This window comes from Xyrauchen texanus, chromosome 43 (genome assembly GCF_025860055.1).
Source record: "Xyrauchen texanus isolate HMW12.3.18 chromosome 43, RBS_HiC_50CHRs, whole genome shotgun sequence".
Taxonomy (NCBI): Eukaryota; Metazoa; Chordata; class Actinopteri; order Cypriniformes; family Catostomidae; genus Xyrauchen; species Xyrauchen texanus.
The window spans coordinates 16262630-16276671 of NC_068318.1; the positions used below are offsets into that span (position 1 = coordinate 16262630).

Genomic DNA, 14042 nt, shown 5'->3' on the forward strand with positions numbered 1-14042 from the left:
AAAGAATGGCATAAGGGAGGTTAAAAGATGAGACTTTTCATTTTTGGGCAAACTAGCCCTTTAAAAATAAACTTTATTACTGAACGTTTTAAAAAGAAAGCGTTTACTCTCAGGTCTTACCTCAGGTCCGTTTTTCTCTATTCTCTAATTTATGAAATCCTTATACTAAAACATTTACCTAGAGTGAAGAGAACTCTTCAAAAACAGCATAAAATTACATTTACAAGAAAAGGTCTGTAAAAGTATGTCTTAAGGAGGGAGCTGATCTTTAGCATCTGTGGGTTTGATATCTGAGGTAATGTGTGGATATGGTGGACGAGATCCGCCGCGGGGACGCCTCTTCAGTCGACCAGCCAGACGCTGCCATCTGGTGTACAAAAACAGAACAAATTAAACGACAGTATTTCAATGATGTAGGTACAATTCCATTAAGAATCAACGTAGCTGTTAAGAGTTTTTCAAAAATGCGACATCGCATGCCATGAATAGTACAAAATGTTTCTTTCACCTTTCTTGTATTGCATTGTGCCTATTAATCCTCTCTGCCTCCTGTTTTTTCTCCTCTAACCAGCGGTCTAGTAGCTGCTCCTTCTGTAGGTTTGCGGCAGTGAGCTCCTCCCTCAATGCCCTGTGCTCCAGTCTCAGCACTGTCAGTTCTTTTGATTGACACTCCAGTTTATACTCATATTCTTCTAGATCAGCCTTCAGTGAACAAGCTCCCTGGGCCAACAGGACCGCTTCAGTCCTGTAGCGGGCAACTCTACAGCAGTAAGACGTAGAACTCAATAAAGACCGCTTGTTTAAATGATTTCATGATCATTTTTAAAATGTCATTAAATGTTGACCTACTGGGAGTGACAATATTGTAACTCCGCCTCCTTCAGGTATAGACTGCTGGTCAGTTCTGAGGCTCTCTGCTTCATCTTAAGAACAAAATCACCAGCACACAGTTGCAGTGTATTTTATAGTTAGTAGTGACAGACTAACTTATTGGCCAGGCTGGTTAATCAGCTGAAATTTGACCATTTTGGGTTTATTGCAAACAGTGTTGGGTAGATTACTTCTGAAAATAATCTAGCACTGATTACAAATTGCACAACTAAAATTGTAATCAGTGACCTAATCTTTTAGATGGCACTTTAAAGGTAATCTAATCTTTAGCTCTCAAGTTTAAAATGTATTGGAGGATGAATTTACACTCCACAAACGCAGATTTATAAAATGTAATCTATATTGCATGTCACGTGTAATCTGATTACACACACACCAAATTACATGCAGTCCATTATCCAACACTGATCGTAAATTAAACTGTTAATTTCATCATCAATTTTATGTACATCTCATTTGCTGTCATTAAATTGTATTTGAGTTCAAGTCAGAAGTTTATATACAGCTTTACCTCAATTTTTCACAATGCCCGAGATTTAATCATCAACGTTCCCTGTCTTAGGTCAGTTAGGATCACTACTTTATTTTAAGTATGTGAAATGTCAGAATAAAAGTAGAGAGAATTATTTATTTCAGCTTTAATTTCTTTCATCACATTCTCAGTGGGTCAGAAGTTTAAAATACACTTTGTTAGTATTTGGTAGCAATGCCTTTAAATTGTTTAACTTTTTTCAAACTTTTTGGGTAGCCTTCCACAAGCTTCTCAGAATAAGTTGCTGGAATATTGGCCAATTCCTATAGACAGAACTGGTGTAACTAAGACAGGTTTGTAGGCCTCCTTGCTCACACATTTTCTATCAAACTGAGGTCAGAACTCTGTGATGGCCACTTCAATACCTTGACTTTGTTGCCTTAATCCATTTTGCCACAACTCTGGAGGTATGCTTGGGGTCATTGTCCATTTGAAAGACCCATTTGCAACCAAGCTTTAACTTCCTGGCTGATGTCAGAGTGGTGGTGGTGTAGTGGGCTAAAGCACTAAAACTGTTAAGCACTAAAACTGTTAAGCAGTAGGTAGACGGTTCGATCCCCAAAGCCACCATCATTGTGTCCTTGAGTAAGGCACTTAACTCCAGGTTGCTCCGGGGGGATTGTCCCTGTAATAAGGGCTCTGTAAGTCACTTTGGATAAAAGCGTCTGCCAAATGCATAAATGTCGCTTCAATATATCCACATAATTTTCCTTCCTCGTGATGCCATCCATTTAGTGAAGTGCACCAGTCCCTCCTGCAGCCAAACTTGTAGAGGTCCACAATTTGTTTTCTGAGGTCTTTGCTGATTTCTTTTGAATTTCCCATGATGTCCAGCAAAGAGGCACAGAGTGTGAAGGTAGACCTTAAAATAAATCCACAGGTACACTTCCAATTGACTCCAATTAGCCCATCAGAAGCTAATTGCCTAAAGGCTTGACATAATTTTCTGGAATTTTCCAAGCTGTTTAAAGGCACAGTTAACTTAGTATATGTAAACTTCTGACCCACTGGAATTGTGATAGTGAATTAAAAGTGAAACAAGCGGTCTGTAAACAATTGTTGGAAAAAAATTACTTGTGTCATGCACACAGTAGATGTCCTAAACGTCTTGCAACTATAGTTTACAAATATGAAATCGGTTTAAAAAATGTTTTAATGATTTCAACCCAAGTGTAAACTTCTAACTTCAACTGTATGTCAATATCGGCCACATATTGATCTAATGGTTGAAAATGAAAAAAAAAACTACAACAAATCTGAAATATAAAAAATGTGAACAGTGATAGAATGATAAAGTAAAAAGCAAACAAATAACACATTTCTCAAAAAAAAAAATTCAATTTAAGTTACTACCATGCATTAAACATGGAGTTTTGTGTCATGTGTTCTTTCTTTTTTGTATATTAAGACTTAAAAAGTACAACTGTCATTAATAAAGTTAATCAGTGATGTTTATGGTTCTGAATATTTCTCTCACCTGCTCATTTAAAAACTCTACTTCATTCACTCGCAGGTAAAGGGTACCACTTGTCACAGATCTTCCATCTTCTTTAGAACTGATTCAAAGTATAACAGCAAACAAAGGCATGTCAGGCTAGACCATAATGCTTGAAGGAATATTCTGTATTCAATACAACTTAGGCTCAATTGACAGCATTTGTGGTATAATGCTGATTACTGCAAAAAATTATTTCGACTCGTCTCTCCTTTTTTTCTTAATATATAAATAAATAAATTATGGGTTACAGTGAGGCACTTACAATGAAAGAGAATGGGGCAAATCAGTAATCCTTAAAATACTCACTGTTTCAGAAGTATAGCCACAAGACATTAACAATATGCAAGTTAACACTCGGTTAGTAGTAGGTAATTGAAAAGTAGAAAAGGTAATAATACATCCACAGGTACACTTCCAATTGACTCCAATTAGCCTGGTTTTCTGAGTACAGTTATATCCAATTTTACAATTCCTTTGCAATGACAACAACCATAAACGACAGTACAAATGATTGAAACATCTTTACAGCTCAAATAATACACACATTTTAACGGAAAAATGAATGCAAGTACTTTTATGAAATTATAAGCCTCAAATTTCTGAGGGACGAGGCAAAATACATTTTTGTGTTAATTAACATTATGCCACTGCTGACTAAGCTTGTATTGAACCCAAAATATTCCCTAAATACAGATAATACTTAACTAATTTCCTAAGTTTGCCTATTTCAACTCTTTTAATAAGTAAACAAATAAAAATGTCTAATAAAAAATTCAAAAGCATTTTGTGTCCTACCTGCAAGTGTCCTCCCAGAGTTTAATGTGAAAGTCCAGCATCTCCTCCAAATTAGCAACTGTTAAGGTGCATTTGTGCATCCATTATTGAATGAATAGTTTTTGCTTCTTTGTACACAATTTACACTCTCTGCAATTATACTCACCCTTGTCAAAGAGTCCCGAGAAAGAATCTTTCTGCCTGCAGTCTCTGTTATACAGCTCTGCTCGCACGTGACTTTTCCAAGACTCCATAATCTGGTTTGAAGCTCAAACTACCTATCTCACACTCTTTTCTAATGTATTTTCCGGCAGGTTTTTAATCTTAAATATTTAATCCAGCTCTAAACAACTAATTATTACCAGAAACGTCCTCCAGATCGTGCGCAAATACAAATAACTACTAATTAAACACCATCCATGTTTTGTTTTCTGTGGCAGGCTTCAGGATTCGCGTTCCATTTAATACGAGTGTTTTGACCGTCTGCGGCTGCCGTACTCTAGCTCCAACTGTTACATGTGATTAGTTTCAGTGGAAAATCTAATCAAATTTAGCCTTCTGCTGTAGTTGCAGATGTAAATTAACTTTCTATTCTTTTTTGAAAATGGTAACGATTTTTTGTTATCTTTCTTGTGTTTATCAAATTGTCATGCTGTTCTGCAGTCGATAAGAGGTTAGCGCCGTCTTAATTCGTTTTTACACATCTCTGTGTTTGTAGGTTGTGTGGTTGGAATGGCTAATGACGGGTTGAGACACTGGAGGCTGTGGAGAACGAGATTTATTGCTGCAGAGAATACTTCCCCCAAAATCTGGGAAAATCACATTTCTCCAAGTGTTGTAGTATAAACAGCAGCGGACCATTGATGTGTGAACTAATTTTGGTGACACTACACTGCATAAGAAAAAAGTTATTGAATATTTTTCCCAATAAAAATTCCCCAGATTTATGCAAAAGCCTTTTTTCTTTGACTAGACTCCAAAACTTTAAATTAGCTTCTTTTGAGCCATTCAGAAGTGGACTTACTCCTATGCTTTTGATCATTGTCTTGCTGCATAATCCAGTTGTGTTTGAGATATAACTCCTGGACTAATGACCGGACGTTCTCCTTTAGGATTTTCTGGTAGAGAGCAGAATTCATGTGTCCCTCAATTACTGCAAGTCGCCCTGGCCCTGAATCAGCAAAGCATTCCCACACATCACACTTCCACCACCATGCTTGACCGTAGGTATGATGTTCTTTTTTCAACTCTGTTTGAATTATGCCAGATGTAACGGGACCCCTGTCTTCCAAACAGTTCCACTTTCGACTCATCTGTCCACAGAACATTCTCCCAAAATGTCAGCAAGGATCATCAAGGTGTGTTTTGTCAAAATTCAAACAAGCCTTAATGTTCTTCTGGGTTCAGATTTTTTTGCCTCGCCACTCTTCCATGGATGGCATTTTTGATAAGTGTCTTTCTGATAGTGGAGTAATGAACAGTGACCTTCATTGATGCAAGAGAGTTCTGCAGTTCCTTGGATGTTGTCCTTGGCTTTTTTGTGACTCCCTGGATGAGTTGTCGCTGTGCTCCTGGAGAAATGTTGGAAGGTTGACAACTTCCGGGAAGGTTCCCTACTGTGCCAAGTTTTCTTCATTTGGAGGTAATGGCTCTCACTGTGGTTCTTTGGAGTTCCAGAGCCTTTGAAATAGCTTTGTAACCCTTACCAGACTGACATATTTCAATCACCTTTTTCCTTATAATTTCTTTCAAACTTGGCATAGTGTGACCATTTAGCCGACTTCATGGTGCTGATAAAGTTCTATTTAGGTGTTGATTTTATTGAACAGAGCTGGCAGTAAACAGGCCTGGGTGTGTCTAGTCCAGCTGAATCCAATTATTAATGCCGTTTCATAGATTTGGAGATTTAGTAACTGAGGGGGCAAATACGTTTTTTCCACACAGACCCAACTGGTATTGAATAGTTCCCTCATGCCATGCTCACAGAGGATGTGTGAACCTGGCGTTAGCCTACATCATTCAAATATATATATAAAAAAATTGCAATTCACACAGAAAAATAACTTTAATACACCTCTTCTTCTGTGATGAGCATGTTTTCAATTATTGTGTTCAAAGTAATTTCTGGATTGTATTTCTTGGATCTTAAAGTAAACAATGTCATATAGTATAACCAGAGCCCTTCTGTCAAGGTGAGCCTACAAGGTAAGCTCCAAAATGCCTAATGCGCCAGTCCCATAGACATTCTGTGTGCGGTACTCTTTAGAAGAGACAAGAGGCCGTTCTTTTTAAATGGATGTCAATGAAGGAGATGCTTTATGCTGTACACTGAATAAACTGCTTTTTTGAGGAAACATCTTATCAAGTAATGAGTTGACAGCCTGTCGGCTAATCTTAAACATGGTTTACACTAAACAGTCGAGTTTACTACTAAAATATTGCTGTTTTATAATAGAAGACATGGACAATATAGCGACAGGTGTCTGTTTTCGCCTCTCTTCGTTCATTTGTATGGTATCTGCAGACGTCGACTTACTGTCGTAACATGCGAAAATTATATCTAATTTTATTTATACAACAGTTAGTTCCAGTCCTCGAATCTGATTGGACAAGAGATGTTCCATTAGTATGATGTCTCGCACCATCAGCACTTTACGCTTTACTGTTTGTATCATTTCACTTGTGTTTCATGCCGTTCTAAACTAAAGTGTAAGAGCAGCACAGATGTGTAAAAGAGCTACAGTTGATATGTGTCTTTCCATTTTGCCCTGTAAAGGCCTGCATGGGCCTTAAAATAAAACCCAGCCTGTACCCGAGACCACATGGCCCGAATGATACCGTCAGATTTTAAGCGCGAATCCGAAATCGCTTAATATCTAATTTCTTCTCCTAGCAAGTAATGTTGCAATAGTCTGTATTTCTTGTAAGCATATATGCAACATTCGTAGCAGTACTGAAACAGTAAACATATACCGTTTTTACAAGGCACAGCAGTCCCTCAGTACACTAGAGCAGAAGGGGAAAAAAGCATTGCCTTACCATTTATGTGCTGAAACTTCACTTTGTGCAGAACAATCTGGAATAATATTAAACAATGCTACAGTCCCCTCTATACAGCATGAACTTGTTTAGAATGTTGAGTCTTTGTGACAACTGTGCTAAAAATAATCTAGATCCAGCGCAAAGAATGAAACAGAGCGCAGGTGTCTCAACATGCGTTTTAAAAATTTTAAGTTCTTTTTAACTTTACATGGTGTTTAAAATATGCCGGTCCTGCACGAGACGCTGAAGAAACAGCAGAGCAAAAATCAAAGACATTTGTCCAGCATGTGTTTAAACAATGGGAAAACAGAAGAGGAAGCCGTTGTCATGGACCCCAAGCAAGAGAGGGGCACCAATACGGATCTTACCCAGAATGTTCAGAAACAGCCATGACTCCTACTACACAGGACACTTTTTCTTATTCTTTTACTTAAAAAAAATTCAATTTTTGGTGAGGAAAAAGATAGGACACCCCCACATTTATTTACTACTTAAAATGCATTAAATTAGAATCAGGTGCAGCATATCAGGTGCAAAATATTAGAACATTGTTAGAGAGGATTGTGGAGGAGCTTATTTAAACCACAGACATTTAGTTGTTTTTGCTCTTGATTGTTGAAGTGAGTGAAATCACCATAGTGACATTAAAAGACCTCTCTGAGGCCTTCAGAAAGAAGGTTGTAGATGCATATGAGTGTGGGAAGGGATTTTAAAAAATCGACAAACAATTTGAAATCAGCCATTCCACTGTCTGGAAAATAATTTACAAGTGGACATCATTTAAAACAACTGTCAACATGCCCAGGGTCAGGCCATCCTAGCAAGTTCAGCACAAGAGCAAACCGCAAGATGTTTAAAGAAGTCTCCAACAATCCTAAAATGTAATCCTACAGGTAGCTCTTGCCACAATTGATGTCAAAGTACATGCATCTACCATAAGAAAGAGACTGCACAAGTTTGATTTACATGGGAGGTGTGCAAGGAGGAAACCCTTGCTGTCAAAAAAAACCCATCAGCTTTGGACAGATGAATCCAAAGTTGAATTGTTTGGGCACAGTAACAGAAGACATGTGTGGTGCAAACCCAAGACAGCATTTGAGCACAAGAACGTCATACCAACTGTGAAGCATGGGGGTGGAAATGTCATGGTTTGGGGCTGCTTTGCTTCAGCAGGACCTGGCCAACTCACTATCATAGAATCCACTAACAATTCTTCAGTGTATGTAAGACCATCTGTCCGAAAATTGAAGCTGAAGCGCATGTGGACTATGCAACATGACAAGGACCCAAAACATTTCAGTAAATCCACCAAGGAATGGCTCAAAAGAAAGAAATGGAGAGTTCTGGAATGGCCAAGTCAAAGCCCAAATCTTAATATATATATATATATATCTTTCAGGAACTATTGTGCTAGAACTTTCCAAAGAGTAGTCCAGTGCAAGTTTATTAGATTGACAGCCAAATCAGTTTCAGACCTCCATCAACAGAGTGGAGAGTGAACTCAATCTAGTAACTGTATATGAGGAGATTTTTACAAGAAAAAGGTAGCACTGAACAGTCTGAGATCTTTGAACTTTCTGGTGTTTGACTGGCACTACAGAGACCCAGATGATCTGCCGCTGTGCTGGTCTAACTTTCTTTTTTTTGTTCTTTTAAAGGTGGCAACAAGTCAGCCTCATGAGGGATCAACATACTCCGGCAGAAAGGACTGCCAGATGGTCCTTAACCATGCAGAATACACCAGTGTTAAACTGGGAGAGCTGGGACAGACCTGTGAGATAATGCTCGATCCACAGATGTAAATCATGTATTGAATAGACCATTGCTTTGTAATATTTGGTAGTAGACCTGATAGGAAATGTCAAACAGTCTCCAAACCACACACTGTTTCCATAATGTAAGGAAAAGTTGAACAACCAATCCAGTGATTTACTGAAATATATGCATCTTTTGTTGTAAAATTGCACCAGAGCATTTTGTCTTGAGAAATGTTACATGTGTACTATTTTCCTGTTATTGCTTTTTGTATAATTTTGCCAAAAGAAAAATAATACGTTTTTTTTTCTTACAGTATTTTATTCAAGGGAGGATAGATTCTCCATTCACTTTCTGTTATCTTGTTCATCCATTAGTGGTCATATCAAGTATACAGCAAAAGGGTTGAAGGTTACACTTAAATCAAATCACAGACATTATCATCTATTACCACACAAACATTTAAATAATGACATTTAAAAAATAAATATCCACCATACACACATAGATCCTACATGAACACCAGTTACTATAATAGGGACTCATAGTGTCATACAGTGATTTTCAGCCTATTTATCACGGGACAACCATTTGCTGCATCCAGCTAAATTTTGGGTTGATGGCATTATTTTATTATACTGTTCGGATTTAATTGACAGGGAATGTACAGAGAAAATTACTTACTGTTCTCAAATTTTACAGGAAAATACTAAGTAATAATTTGCTTCATATAACATGCATTCACAGTACTAATGCACACATCATGTATTACTCATCTTTACTATATCTTTTACATTATAATTGGACCTTTTGTTAATCAATGTCTTTTTCAGTATAGGTAAACCGATTTTGGGGAAAAAAAATTGTGAGCCAAAGGTAAACTGCCAATTTATTCCAATATACCGATTTAAAAAACAAAACAAAATTTCCTAGATTTCTGAGATTTCAAAAAAGTAGGAATAGTTATAGTAATGCTGAAATTGTCTAGGTTTATGTGACCATGTACTCCTGGCGCTTGTTGAGGCGAACTTGACACAATGACACTGCCCCGACACCTACATAGATGGCAGCAGCGATGAAGCAGTTAATGCCAACTTGGTTGTAGAGTCCATAAATTGTCTGCGGTGGATTCTTGCTGTTGAAGATAACATGCAAATCATGTCTTACAGAGTTAACATTTGCATTCTCACTCTTTGAATGTAGTTAAGACATGTATTCATAAATACATATATATATTATATAGTATAGCCTATACATAAGAGATATTTTAAGAGATATTTGATCAGATTGTTCTATGAAACATGACATTAGAGGAACTCACTCGCCACGGATGTCTTCCTCAGTGAACGGAACATCTTCGATCAGCACAGCAGATTTTGCACTGAAGAAGATCCCCAACATAGACTATAAAAGAGGGGAGAATAATTTTTGCTTTGTTTTGCTATGAATCTTTCATTTTAAGACCTTAGGTGAAATTACTATTACATATTTCATTTTTCTTTCCTTGGCTTGAACCGTTTTTTAGTCCCTGATCAAAACACACACACAAAGACAAAAAGAGCCTTAGAAATTTGTATTATATGTTTGTAAAAATTATATTATATGAATGTTGTTATTTGGTCAAACCAAGGTGGTAAACAATACTGAGGGACAATAATGTATTATAATGCCTTTGCATGCAATGGTTTTGACACCTGCTATAATGTTCCCTCTGCAGGGTGCTTATAAATGGGTATTAAGTAATTGAACATATCAATGTATGCATTTACACTAGTGGCCACATTTTTTTGAATAATGTACAGATTTTGCTGTTTCGGAAGGAAATTGGTACTGTAATTCACCAAAGTGGCATTCAACTGATCACAAAGTATTGTCAGGACATCACTGATGTGTAAAAATAGCACCATCACTATTTGAAAAAGTCATTTTTGATCAAACCTAGACAGGCCTCATTTCTAGCAGCCATCACTCCAACACCTTATCCTTGAGTAATCATGCTAAATTGCTAATTTGGTAATAGAAAATCCCTTTCCATTATATCAAACACAGTTGAAAGCTATTTGGTTCATTAAATTAAGCTTTATATTGTCTTAGTGTTTGTTTTTGAGTTGTCACAGTATGCAATAGACTGGACAAAAATGGCAAAAAAGAAACAGCTTTCTCTAGAAACTCATCAGTCAATGATTGTTTTGAGGAATGGATGCTTGGATTTCCTACAAAGGTGTACACTACATTCTTCAAAGACAAAGGACATCAGGCACTAACAAGGACAGAAAGAGATGTGGAAGACCAGATGTTCAACTAAACAAGAGGATACGTACATCAGAGTCTCTAGTTTGAGATTTAGACACCTCACATGTCCTCAGCTGACAGCTTCATTGAATTCTACCCGCTCAACACCAGTTTCATGTACAACAGTAAAGAGAAGACTCAGGAGGCCTTATGGGAAGAATTGCAAAGCCACTTTTGAAACAGAAAATGTTATGGATCTTAACCCCATTGAACTTTTGTCAGATCAGCTAGACTGTAAGGTGAGCTAGACCGACAAGACAGCCAAATCTATGGCAATTGAGAATTTTTCAAATTGTGATGGTAATTTTTTACGTTATTAATGTCCTGACTATAAATTGTGATCAGTTGAATGCCACTTTGGTGAATAAACATACCAATTTCTTTCCATAAGAGCAAAATCTGTAAATTTTTCCATACTTTTGGCCGAGTGTATGGGTGTGTGTGTGCACAGTGCATCCGGAAAGTATTCACAGCGCTTCACATTTTGTTATGTTACAGCATTATTCCAAAATTGATTTAATTATTTTCCTCAAAATTCTACAAACAATAACCCATAATGACAACATGAAAGAAGTTTGAATGAAATCTTTGCAAATGTATAAAAAAAATAAAACAAAAAACATAACATTTGCATAAGTATTCACAGCCTTTGCTCTATACTTTGTTGAAGCAACTTTGGCACCAATTAAAGCCTCAAGTCTTTTTAAGTATAATGCTACAAGCTTGGCATCCAGAGATGTTCAATCAGGTTCAAGTCTGGGCTCTGGCTGGTCCACTCAAGAACATTCACAGAGTTGTCCCGTAGCCACTCCTTTGTTATCTTGGCTGTGTGCTTAGGGTCGTTGTCCTGTTGGAAGATGAACCCTCAACCCAGTCTGAGGTCCAGAGCTCTGGAGCAGGTTTTCATCAAGGATGTCTCTGTACATTGCTGCATTCATCTTTCCCTCGATCCTGACTAGTCTCCCAGTTCCTGCCACTGAAAAACATCCCCACAGCATGATGCTGCCACCACCATGCTTGACTGTAGGGATGGTATTGGCCAGGTGATGAGCGGTGCCTGGTTTCCTCCAGACATGACGCTTGCCATTCAGGCCAAAGAGTTCAATCTTTGTTTAATCAGACCAGAGAATTTTGTTTCTCATGGTCTGAGAGTCCTTCAGGTGCCTTTTGGCAAACTCCAGGCGGGCTGTCATGTGCCTTTTACTGAGGAGTGGCCTCCGTCTGGCCACTCTACCATACAGGCCTGATTGGTGGAGTGCTACAGAGATGGTTGTTCTTCTTGAAGGTTCTCCTCTCTCCACAGAGAAATGTTGGAGCTCTGTCAGATTGACCATTGGGTTCTTGGTCACCTCCCTGACTAAGACCCTTCTCCCCTGATTGCTCAGGGTACAGAAATGTTTCTGTACCCTTCACGCAGATCTGTGCCTCGATACAATCCTGTCTTGGAAGTCTACAGACAATTCCTTGGACTTCATGGCTTGGTTTGTGCTCTGACATGCACTGTTAATTGTGGGACCTTATATAGACAGATGTGTGCCTTTCCAAATCATGTCCAATCAACTGAATTTACCACAGGTGGTCTCCAATCAAGTTGTAGAATCATCTCATGTATGATCAGTGGAAACAGGATGCACCTGAGCTCAATTTTAAGTGTTGTGGCAAAGGCTGTGAATATTTATGTACATTTGAGTTTTACTAAATTTGCAAAGATTTAAAACAGACTTCTTTCATGTTGTCATTATGAGGTATTGTTTGTAGAATTTTGAGGAAAATAATGAATTTAATCAATTTTGGAATAAGGCTGTAACATAACAAAATGTGGAAAAAGTGAAGCGCTGTGAATACTTTCCGGATGCACTGTGTATATACATATATATATATATATATATATATATATATATATATATACACATACATACATTATATACAAGGTTGGGTTACTTTTGAAATGTATTCCACTACAGATTACAGAATACTTGAAATGTAAAATGTAATTTGTAAAGTATTCCATTAGATTACTCAAGGTCAGTAACGTACTTTGGATTACTTCTTCAGCACTGGTAGATTTTTTCACTTGTTTTGATTATAAAAACTCTGCCAGTACAGTAAGACAAAATACACATTCTAAAAATACATTCTCTGAAAAACCTAAATATCTTATGCAGAGTTGTTTCTAAAACAAGATTAATCGAATTGATCTTGTTTTAAGGAGTTTTATAAATTTTTACAGGAAAACAATACAAAAATTATTATCAAGAATAAGATTTTTGCCCTAATATCAAAGGTCTTACTAGAAAAAAAGAAATGATGATCTAATGTGAATTTTCTTGATAAATAAATATGATTGTGTCTGGTAACGTGCATGTAAAATGGCTAGAAATATAATTTTAGCTTAGCATTTCTATTTCTTCTACTTCAAACTTCTCTGTCTGCTAGTATAAACGTAACACATAAGAACGTTTTTCACTGCTGTTCAAATGCACTTTGGATCGCATCATTTATGTGCATATATTTTTCCATCTGAAAGGACTAAATAATAAAACAAATGACAATAAAATGCAAAGTAATCTCTTCAGTAATCAAAATACTTACTAAATGTAACTATTGTAATAACCAATTATTTAAATTGTAACTGTAGTGGAATACAGTTACTTATATTTTGTATTTTAAATACGTAATCCCGTTACATGTATTCCGTTACTCCCCAAACCTGATTATATATCAAGATAACAGATTCATGTATTTCAATCAATGTAAATCCATTCACGTACATTTACGATACATTTATTGGTAAAATAAAATACATGTCGTTGAGATGAATCCTAGCTACAGCTAGGAAGCAATGTCACGAAGATTATGATCCTTACCAGCATAACGACTCCCCATATGCTCAACACGATCCCACAGGCGGCCAGTTTGGGCCCACAGAATAAAAGCGATGGCATTTTATGCGAGATCACCCAATGATTCTTTCTCTCGAAATTGGGGCGAGAAAGATGCTACATTCAGACGAGGTGACAGTCTGCCTCTTCCTTCTCGACCCAGTCAACGCGAATAGATCTATTTCGCTTACACTCGGATTAATTCGGTTATTTCCGTAAGGATAACCGATACTACTCGGCTATTTTTGTGTGGAAGTTGACACTCTGTATTTCGGCTGCACTCGGATTTTATCGACTACTCGGCTATTTTCGTGTGGATGTAGCGCAGTTTGTATGCGATCATTTGATTGGCGGAGGGCGGAGTTGTTGCCCAATC

At 37.3% G+C, this 14042-nt stretch overlaps 2 protein-coding genes and 1 long non-coding RNA gene across 3 annotated transcripts; 1 reads left to right on the plus strand and 2 right to left on the minus strand.

The window, feature by feature from the left end:
• Positions 1–119: 119 nt before the first annotated feature.
• Positions 120–4142, minus strand: si:ch1073-143l10.2 (uncharacterized protein LOC565165 homolog). Its single transcript, XM_052116686.1, has 6 exons — positions 3862–4142; positions 3717–3774; positions 2901–2979; positions 850–923; positions 509–760; positions 120–367 (listed from the first exon to the last, which is right to left on the minus strand). The coding sequence occupies exons 1-6, from the start codon at positions 3947–3949 to the stop codon at positions 250–252; spliced, it is 669 nt and encodes a 222-aa protein (XP_051972646.1). The 5' UTR covers positions 3950–4142; the 3' UTR covers positions 120–249.
• A 38-nt stretch (positions 4143–4180) lies between these two features.
• Positions 4181–8702, plus strand: LOC127635942 (uncharacterized). Its single transcript, XR_007969532.1, has 6 exons — positions 4181–4302; positions 4414–4560; positions 4808–4918; positions 4992–5053; positions 5162–5337; positions 8396–8702. It is a non-coding gene; the product is annotated as an uncharacterized LOC127635942 (long non-coding RNA).
• A 108-nt stretch (positions 8703–8810) lies between these two features.
• On the minus strand, positions 8811–13936 carry LOC127635941 (ribonuclease kappa-B). Its single transcript, XM_052116248.1, has 3 exons — positions 13652–13936; positions 9814–9896; positions 8811–9627 (listed from the first exon to the last, which is right to left on the minus strand). Exons 1-3 carry the CDS (start codon positions 13727–13729, stop codon positions 9483–9485), a joined length of 306 nt encoding a protein of 101 aa, XP_051972208.1. The 5' UTR covers positions 13730–13936; the 3' UTR covers positions 8811–9482.
• Between the last annotated feature and the right edge of the window lie 106 nt (positions 13937–14042).

Bases quoted from the DNA above. Each gene is read 5' to 3' on its own strand.
- si:ch1073-143l10.2 (XM_052116686.1), bottom strand. From the start codon at position 3,949: ATGGAGTCTTGGAAAAGTCACGTGCGAGCAGAGCTGTATAACAGAGAC. The intron at 924-2,900 runs GTGAGAGAAATA...TTTGTTCTTAAG, and splicing joins TAGAGTTTTTAAATGAGCAG to ATGAAGCAGAGAGCCTCAGA. The intron at 368-508 runs GTGAAAGAAACA...TTTGTACACCAG, and splicing joins CACAATGCAATACAAGAAAG to ATGGCAGCGTCTGGCTGGTC.
- LOC127635941 (XM_052116248.1), bottom strand. From the start codon at position 13,729: ATGCCATCGCTTTTATTCTGTGGGCCCAAACTGGCCGCCTGTGGGATC. The intron at 9,897-13,651 runs GTAAGGATCATA...CCTCTTTTATAG, and splicing joins TATGGGGAGTCGTTATGCTG to TCTATGTTGGGGATCTTCTT. The intron at 9,628-9,813 runs GTGAGTTCCTCT...TATCTTCAACAG, and splicing joins GAGGAAGACATCCGTGGCGA to CAAGAATCCACCGCAGACAA.